Source organism: Pollicipes pollicipes, unplaced genomic scaffold (genome assembly GCF_011947565.3).
Source record: "Pollicipes pollicipes isolate AB1234 unplaced genomic scaffold, Ppol_2.1 Scaffold_3447;HRSCAF=4054_pilon_pilon_pilon, whole genome shotgun sequence".
Lineage (NCBI taxonomy): Eukaryota > Metazoa > Arthropoda > Thecostraca > Pollicipedomorpha > Pollicipedidae > Pollicipes > Pollicipes pollicipes.
Window position 1 is genome coordinate 14,960,355 of NW_023596297.1, and position 9,958 is coordinate 14,970,312.

The window sequence follows — 9,958 nt, forward strand, 5'->3', positions numbered from 1 at the left end:
AATGTCCCGTGCTTCTGACCCTCCGCTTCACCTTCTTGACCTCTTGACTTCCCGCCGCGTGGATCTGGCCGCTGCTTGTGTTAGAGGAGATGCGTGAGTTACACGCTAGTCCTTGTACCAACATGTCTCATAGTAAGATTTCACTGATGATTTAATGGTACGATGCTGAGTGTGATGCTCATGATGGTGCCGACGTTCATGATGATGTTGGTGACGACCTGCCAACCCGGCCGTCGATGGCAGGTACAAGAAGCCGACCCGCGAGAGCCTGGCCACTTTGGAGTACCTGAAGGCCATGGAGGCGCGCTCGCTGGCGCACGACTCGGCCGACACCGTGTCCATCCACCGCGGCCTGGACGACATCACCATCAGCATGCCGAAGACCAGTACCAGCCTCAGCAGGTGGGCCCCCGTCGGCGTCGTCCGGGGGCGTTCAGCGCGCGCCGGGGTCTCCGGGGGTCGAGCCGGCGCGGCGCGGTCTCCGGTGGATCGAGCCGGCGCAGCGCGGTCTCCGGTGGATCGAGCCGGCCCGGCGCGGTCTCCGGGAGATCGAGCCGGCGCGGCGCGGTCTCCGGTGGATCGAGCCGGCCCGGCGCGATCTCCGGGAGATCGAGCCGGCGCGGCGCGGTCTCCGGTGGATCGAGCCGGCGTAGCGCGGTCTCCGCGAGATTGAGCCGGCGCGGCGCGGTCTCCGGTGGATCGAGCCGGCGCGGTGCGGTCTCCGGAAGATCGAGCCGGCGCGGCGCGGTCTCCGGAAGATCGAGCCGGCGCGGCGCTGGTGCAGTCGGCACAGCCGGTTTTCTTTCCAGCTATGTGTGCGGTGGCTGGTGCACTAGCGGAGTGGGAGTAGCCGATTTGCATGAAGTTTGCTGTGATGTGGTAATTTTCTTTTGCTGCTCTTTATTTGCTCCCTTTTGGCTTTGTGGTGGCGGTACTGAGGCCTTGCATGGTTGAAGGTCCCCCAGGTGGTCCCATTTCAGCTGCTGCTCCGTCGCTTTCTATCTCTAACAGCCCTCTCAGCCTCCAACAAGGCCTTGCATGGCAGCTTCAATAATCGCCAGTGAGTAGCGCGACTCGCATGAGCTCCCCCTCCGCCTAGCAGGTCGACGGGAGCGTCGACGCTCACCGATGATGAAGGGAAGCAGCTTCTCTCCGACCACAGTCACCTCTAGTCATCCGTGAGTTGTGCTGGCCTGGTGCCGGTCATGTTCGGGGAGCCGTTGTGAGCTGTTGCCTGAATCGTGCGGCGTCGGTGTCCGCTGCCGCAAGCCGCGATTGGCTTGATTTTGGACTCGGCTGACGGCACAGTCGACGTGTAACCAAGGCATGCCGCGGCTGTTGGTGAGGTCAACATGGCCCATGTATGCCGCAAAGGCACTGAAATCGAAGCAGAAAGGAAGGAAATGTCCGTCTTTATCATGTCGGCTAGTGATCGTGGAACAGTTGCAAGATGCTGCTTCATTGTCACGTGGGCGTGGCGCGGGATGGTGCTCACGCTGAGTACCGCACGCCAGAAAGCGAACCTGCACATTACAGAGCTTAAACATCCGCCCACATTGGTTCGACCATACATAAGCGATCCGGCGAGACCGGCCCCACCACACAGAAACTACGAACTAAAAAAAACTAAAAACTTAACTAAACAAAAAACTAAAGCACACCTACGGGCTGGCGCTTTACAACGACGCGGTCACAAGGCATGCTTCCGCGCGCAAATGGAGCATCAGCAGCAATGAACGTCGTATGCAGATGCTGCATTGGACTCCCCCCCCCCCCCCCCCCCCCCGGCAACCGTGTGGACCCATAGGCGTGTTTATACCCAGGCTGTTCACTGGTAGCCTTAAAGTATGGTACGTAAAACTGGAGCAGTGTTTAGAAGTCGAGATATTCCGTTGAGTCGTTTTCCGTTGAGATTAAACCTCATGCATGCATGCAGTAAATAATATTCACGCATTGTAAGACTGTGAATGCTGCACCCACTTTGTGTCGGTCCGGCAGTGAGGATGGCGATAAGAATGCGTGGTATCTGATAACATGTATAATGATGCAGCACCATACACACAGGCAAGGAGAAAGTATGTTGACATTGTTACCAGCATGCTGAGAAAGGCCTTTATGGATTCAGGCAGGTGTCATTCAACATTTGCTTGCCTTTCTTGCACAAATTTGCACTTTCGCTCTTCATTTGCATGGCATGCGTCTTGGTTTGTGGGTCCACTGCACCCACGGAGAGCCGCTCCCGTCGATCCCTGCTGCGTTGATTCACTGTCACTAAATCGCTTGCGGTCCAAGCTTAGCGTACAAGCCTAACATGTTTGGTGGACTTTTCAGTGGTTTGTGGAGCAAAAGCTTGCTTTGTAGCCACACCGCGTTCTTGAATTCAGATGTGGATTGGCGGGCAACTAACGAACAAACCGTCTTGTAGTGTCAGTATGCTAAAGTCTGTCACGCAGGCCTCCGTCTCGGACGGACGCGGCGAGTCCTCGCCACCGCCGCCGGCCGGCCGCGTGCGTGTGTCGCTCGGGACGTCCGGAGCGCCGGCGACGCCGACGCTGACGGCCGCGGCTGGTCCGCCGCAGGCTGGTGGAGCGGAGTCTGCTGAGCTTCCGGCCCAGCCACCAGCGGCTGGCCACCGAGGACTCGGACGAGGAGACCGAGATGCGGCCGCTCCAGTGAGCACCGGCCGATGGCGGGGCCTCAGCCGAACTCAGCCGTCGAGGTGGAGGACGCTGGGTCCCGCCGTTCTGGACTCGCCTTGCCGCCTCGTGACGGCGACGCCAGTAATGCCAGTACACAGAGCAGACTTGGATTGTCAGCGTCCGTAAATTGTCCCAAGCCCGCACCTGTCTTCGCGGCCAGCCGGCTCGCACCTCTGGACAGCACACTACGTTAGTATTTCTGCCCTAGAATTGCTAGCGGACAAACGTGCCAAGGTGTCTCGATGTCTCGTGAGGCGGGGGGGGGGGGGGGGGGAGGGGAGTAAGGAGTGACCGAGACGTATGCGGGTCGGGCGCGTTTGTTTCTGTTGTTTATCCGGGGCGCGTCTGCCAGTCTGGAGAACGCTCCAGCTCGTCGCCCAGGGCTCATCTGCGCATGCGCCGATGCGCTTGATTTTAATTGAAAGTGTGTACTTTGAACGTGCCTCAGAATAACTGTTTTGTTGATTTTTTTTGTCGTGTCCTGGCATTGTTTTAAGTATCTCCGACGTGCGATTGTCTCACAGCTGTGTGGTCGTCTTGTAGTTACATGAGTGTATTCCGACCCCCGGGAGGTGTATTGAGCTTCTGTTCAAAAGTGGAAGCCCGTAGGAGTATTTTCCGCCGTTATCAAAGGCAAATTATAGTAAAATAACTTGGGGGCTGAGTAGTAAAAAATGACGCAGCCTTCCCTTAAACACACCAACAAACGGGTTTTCTATGGATTTGGCTCACTTTCTTGGAGCTGGAAGAGGATGGGACTGCAGCCCCGCCCCCAGCCGAATAGGAAAAGACACTCCCGACCGTCACTGACAGTGAACAAATGATATTGTAAGCAGGTGGAGCAGATTGTGATAGTCACTTGCGGGACGTTTGTACTGGCCCTTCCCCGGGCAGAAATCTATGGAACGTTGTGTCACGTAGTTCCGATTCACGGAAGGTCCCCCAATGTATAGCATGCGTTTCTGATTTAGGATGTGTTGCACATGTTTATATGCGTGATTTAGGCGAAATGTGCGCTTGTATTTGTTTTCTATGTGGAGACACTATGGTTTGCACTACGTTGCACTATGACCCTACGAACACGTTTGCGGAGGGTGACAGCCTGTCGTATATTTCTGGGACCTGGCTAGCTCCAGTCCCAATGTCTCAGTTCGCCTGGGACTGAGTGTACGTGTCCTTGCGCTGGTTCGTTTCCGATATACCAAAGTGCCATCCGCGCCGTTTTTCCTCACGAGCTTCCCCGAGGGGCAGGTCAGTCCTTGTGAGGTCCAGCCTCGCTGCCGCTGTTTCCAAATGGCGCTCCACCATCACCATCGCTGCTTCCATACGCCGGCCGGTGGAAGCTACGTAAAGAACGCTGCCGGCCTATTTTCCCAGAGCGGCCCGTGTGAGCGAGACGAAGTGTGGAAGTGTGGCGTTTGGTATTGTTTATAGTGCGATACTGCGGCCTGCCGATGTCATGCAAATATGTAGCGGCTGGCGACACGTTAACCTCGTTGTATGCTGACGCGTCTTCAGAGCGCATGAGCGGCCCTCCCTGCCTGACATTTTGTATCCGAGGTGTCGTTTGATTTGAATGCCGGGCCTGCTGGCGGCACTGAATATGCAAGTCTCTGAGGAGCACACGCTGAACGCACAGCCGACCAAGCGGTGCCACTGGCTCTCGGCCGGACCGGCGGCGCTGGCCTGCGCTGGGCGGACCGGCGGACCGGCGGACCGGCGCTGGCCGGCGCAAACCCGGGCGGGGTCCAGCGCGACACGCGGCAGCGTGCCGGTGCGGCCGTGGGCGGCACCATGACACCGCCGCTTTGGTGACTAATACATCGGAGCTGAGCGAGGCGCGCTGTTTGGAGAAGGGCGACGCCGGGCGGTATGGCTGGACGGTGCCGTCCGGGGAGCGCGAGTGGTCACGGCGCCTCCTGGGCGGTGGCCGATGACGGCCGGACGAGTTGTCGGATCGTGTCCGAAACGCAGGCGCGCGATCCGACCCGATCGAATCAAATCGGATCGGATCGGATAGGAATGTATGGGATTGAATCGGATCGGATCGGATTGTTAAAGTTGGTCTACGTGTAACTAAAACAGCAACAGGGCTCAACAAGTCCCATGTGTATTTATGAAGTGCCCGCGAGCGCAACCACACGTAATGTCCTCCGCAGTTGGGCATAACGACGAGAGATGAACTGGATATTAGAAAGGTCTTCAGTTTCGGGTTTTTCGGCATTTTGAGTCCAACGCTAATTTGTGAGCTACACGACCTTCAATATACCAGGAGGTACTGATTAAACAACGCTGTGGTACTTACCGATTATATTGAAGGTACTCAATATTTCGAGCTGTACTCATCCTTTTCAGGATGAGCACAGGTCGAAATACTAAGCACTGTCAGTATGACCGCTACGAAGACAACGTCGTTTAACCAGTTCCTCCTGGTATATTGAGGTTCATTGAATAAACATTTGAACTGAACTCATAATAGAGATGAGTTAGACTGGCCTATCTTGGGTGCTGAGCTTGGAGCATACGCAGTGGCTTTTGCTTAGAGAGTGCTACAAGCCCACAGCCAGACTCGCAAACTTTTCTTTATTTTTTTGAACTTTTCAAACGACAGTCGATGCTCAGGCCGCGGCTTTGAGCCGCCGGCTGCGTGACAAACTTTGAAAGGGGTGTGCTGTGCCCACTGACGTCATCTTCAATTACGCTCGTGAGTACTGTCTGGGAAGCCTGAAATTGGTAAGGTCCGTTGATAAACACTTCGTAGTCGTCCTGTTGGATCCTATGACCCGGGCATATGTACGACGTGTAAGGGACCGGTTCAACGGGACGGTCAGCCCGACCGGGCTTCCACCCAACGTAACGCACATCTCGGGCGGCTGAGGCTACTGTTGTGCAGCTGGCAACGCCGTGCTAAAACAATTGGTCATAATGCTCGTTTAGCAGTTCCGCTGGCAGCATCGTAAAGACGCCTCCGTGCCATGCTGCATGACGACATGCATGGGCAGCAGGGGGCTCATCGCGGGGCGCTGCCCAGACAGCCTGTCGTGGCGCACCCTTTCGCTGCTGGGTGGCCAGAGGATGGCATTGTCTGTTGACGGCGTTGGTATTTTTCTGACTCACGCTAGCTGCGTTCGTAGCGGCGCAGCCTGCGTGCAATGAAGAACACCTGTCTAGACCTGTGCATGGGACATAATTAGCTGTAACGGCCCATTGTCGAGAATAACAGGCAAGATACCAAGGCGTCAGTGTCCGGAAGTGTGCCCACGCAGTAAAAGCATGAGACCGCACAACACATAAAATGAGGAGCGGAAATAATGGAATGGGGCTGCGGGGGTTCCCACGAGTCACATGTGTTCTTCCCTTAAGCAATGGGACAGCGAGACGGAGCAGATCAGGAAGACAAGCATGAACTGAATGGCGTCCACCAACAAAAACGTCCTCCGTTACGGTGCAGCCACTGCGATGGGCGCGTTCAAGCTGCCGTCCTGTCCCGCGTGCACTTGTATGGTTTAACTCGCATGACTCTGGCGGGTTGTGTTGGTGAGGCGCTTCCAGATGACATGCCTCGTGCACCGGGGCAAAATTGCAGTATTTTGCGAGGCCCCGCGTCGACAGCAAAGTAAAGCTCTGCAGGAGGCAAGGCTCTAGAACAGAGTTGGAGGTTCTCCATCAAGGGTGAAATTGATGAGACAGTGTTGTTACCTTTATTCCTCGTAGGATAACCGGGGGAAAGAAAAGATAGATGCGTTGATGTTTTGGCTACATGTCTTTATCGAAACGAATATCAGTACTTCTTAGGAATTGCCTGCCGATCCCACTCGATTTTTCCGCCTTTTCAACAGCGGGTCACCAGTATCAGGGGATTCAACAAGGAGCATCTGCCGGCTATTACTACAATATCGAACCAAGGATGAGAATACGCGAAAAATATGTGTACATGCAAACAAATTTAAATTCAAATAAACAGGTACCCTGCTTTACGCATCATTCATACATGCAACCGGTCTCGAGCAAACAGGCATCTCGTATCACGCATCACTTATGCATGCAGACTATTTTAATTAAGCAGGCATCGCGCATCATGCGTCAGGTTCCACTCATACGTGTAATATATTTTAAGCTAGCATGCATCACGCATTAAGACATACATCACATCAGCATAATCGGTCGTGATGAGGCCCGTACGTTAATGTCTGAACGCCGACTTCTTATAAGAATGGATTCACTTAGTTTGCTGTCTGGATGGTCCTGTGGTCTGTAGATAGCTTTGGGTTCTAAAAGGAAATTTGGGCCGTACCTCCCTTCATTTCAGACTGAGTGTGTTTTGTCAGCAAAACAAAACAAAAATCACCGGAAAGGATATTTTCCCTTTTTGTAGCCTCTCGCAGGTATTCATTTTAACTCAGGCAAATAGGGCACATTTAGTCCCGACATAAACTATGCCCCTCGCATGTTTTTGACACGGGTTACACTTAATTTTGTGAACAACATTTATTTTTGCGTGCAGGCCCTTACAAACCCAGACTTGCATAAACGACGCCTGTTGGTCCCGGGCATTAGACTTTGAGATGGACATTTCATCGCAGACTTTTTTAGCTTGTTGTCGCTCGTTCAAGCTATGCGTACGCGGAGTTTTTATTCTAGCGATATGTTTGGTTTTACAAAGCCAGTGCTCATCTGTGCAAGGCAGTGTGAAGAATCAGTCGTCCGACGGGGCGTGTTTCTGTTGCCTATTGAATTAGATGGTATCTGACGCGTGACGCGCGATACCTGTTCAACTGAGATTATTTGGGTGTAAAAGTGGTGCGTAATGCGTGACGCCTGTTTACTTTACACCGCTTGCGTGCACGAATGATGTGTGATGCGTGATGCTTGTTTCTTTTGAATTCGTTTGCAGGTCCACGCATTTTTGCGTGTTTTAATCCTTACTTGGATATGCATACATCGTAGTAATGATCGGCAATATCTCCTCGTGTGATCCCCTGAATACTGCTGACTTGTAAAAACTGTGGCTTCCCGTAGAAAGCAACCTGAAAAATCGAGCTATATCCGCAGCCAATTCTGAATTTACTACTGACATTTATGTTATCATCTATTAGTGCGCATGATATTATTTGTTTCAATAAAGGCACGTAGCCGAAATATCAGTACATCGATCTCTCCTTTTCCCTGGTTATTGTACGACGGTTAAAGCTAGCAATACTGTCTTATCTAGATGCATGTTGTTACTCGCAAATGCACTGAACAACGCACGTAAGTCTGAAGTTGTCCCCATTTTCAGTTATGCGGGGTGAGCGGGATAAACCAAGACCGCAAAAATTGCCGGATATGCTTTCCCTTTCTTTGGTGTGACAACAACCGCTGAGTGACCGTATAGGTTCACCCGTCACAGTGTTGTGCAGCATTTTCACGACCATTTTGTGAGTTTCGTCGCTGATCGATACCTCTTGATGCAAAGATCTCTGCCAACTTCACCATAGAAACCGAGGTCTGCTCAACTCACGTGAGGCACCTACGGGTCTGGCTCGCATCCATACAAAGTGTACTGAAAGTTATATCCGACGCGCAATCTCCAGACGAGTGTCTGCTGTGGCTGCAGCCGAGCCACAAAACATTTAATGAACCCGATCCTGCATTGGCACAGACTGTCCCGGAAGCGTCTCCCACTAGACACTGGTCACGCGTCCACTTTCGCCGGCAGCGCGCGCTCCTCCGACTCGGATCCCTTGCATGCATGCATGTGGGAGGCGCCAGCAGCGTGTAGGGCATCTGATTGACCCCGAGCCGGTCTGGCCGCGCCGCCTGCTGGCGTCCAGTCCCCGTGCAGGGAGCCCCGGTGTCAGGATGCGCCTCTGCTCGGTGCTGCTGGCGCTGCTGGCCGTCTCGACGGCGTCCGCCGGGCTGCTGGGCTCGCTGGTCGGCACGGCGACCATGGCCGGCGCGCCTGCGCTGGCCAAGCTGGGCCTGCTGGCGCTCGGCTCGCTGGGCGTCAGCGGCTACGCGGCCGGCGTCGTCTACTTCCTCGGCCGGCACTTCGGCGGCACAGAGTACAGGCCGTACCGTCATCCACACAAGCCGAAAACTACGACGACGGAGAAGCCGACAACTACGACCGCGGAGATGCCGTCGACCACAACCGCGGAGATGCAGACGGTCGACTACGCCACCGCCCGGTACGACACCGAGTACGAGCCGGAGGACGGCGGCTACGATCAGGGCCAGTACGGCGGCTACGGTCAGGAGCAGGATTCCGAGTACGCTCCGCAGACCTACGACGGGTACGTCTGGGACCGGCACGTCGGGTACGCTCGGAGGCAGGACTACGGCTACAGGCCGGGGCCGAACGCCGGGCATGCGTCCAGAGCGAGGTGGTGGCGCACGGGCCTGGCGGGACGGCGGGCAGCCCCTGAGCCGGGTGTAGGCCGCGCGCACCCTGATGATGGGACGGGGCGGTGGGCACCACGCGGCCGCCGTCTGCCCTAAATGTCATCAAACATCTGGGGAGGCGTGCATGTTCTACGAAGTCTAAATATGTAGTTTAGACAACGCAGTCACATCAGTGGAGGTCTGTGGTGCTGGACTGTATTCGTAGAGCTATAAAATTTTGGGTTCCAGGACCGAAGCCGAAAGTAAGTAAAGAAACAGGTGCGTGTCTTCAAATTGTCCGAGCTCTTTCAGTTGGTTGGAAACATCAAGCCCTTGGTACGATACAGTAAAATGTGCCTCATGTTTTGAACTGACATTGCTTTGTATTAGCGAAAAATACTCGTGAAGCATTCATGTGTTGCCGTTTGATGCTGGTAAGTTTGTGTCGAGGGGTGCTTGGTGGAGTGAACTGTTGAAGTATGCCTGTGTGCCAGCGAATGTTAACGTTGTCGCATGGGCACATTGTTGTTCCTGTGCAATACATCTGCTGTGCTGGTGCTGACATCTGTGACGTAAACCCGGTGTCTACAGATGTCCAGATGACTACCAAGGCTGGTCACATGTTGGGAAGTTGGTAGCACCGAGCTCTTCAACAGTCAGGTCAGGTTATGTCAGGCAGGCCTCGCCCGATTGCATGTGTACTTTTTACGCGAGAGATCACTTAAGCACCCAGTGTAGGTTGATATTTAAGTGATCTTTCGCGCGAAAAGTACCAATGCGGTCTGGTAGCAGCCTACTTGACTTAGGTGGCTCTGGCTGTCGACGAGGATTACGGCATTGGTGAGAATGACCAAGCAGTGGATGAACTGATAAATTATCATACGCGGAATGTGTCA

General features: G+C 54.3%; 1 protein-coding gene across 1 annotated transcript in view; it reads left to right on the forward strand.

Moving 5' to 3' along the window:
* Positions 1-2,953, forward strand: part of LOC119092179 (copper-transporting ATPase 2-like) — a 28,178-nt gene extending 25,225 nt beyond the window's left edge. Inside the window, 2 exon segments of the mRNA XM_037215156.1 lie at positions 244-402; positions 2,580-2,953. Of these exon segments, the coding sequence (XP_037071051.1) occupies positions 244-402; positions 2,580-2,676 (256 nt within the window). The 3' untranslated portion in view covers positions 2,677-2,953.
* The last annotated feature ends 7,005 nt before the right edge of the window (positions 2,954-9,958 follow it).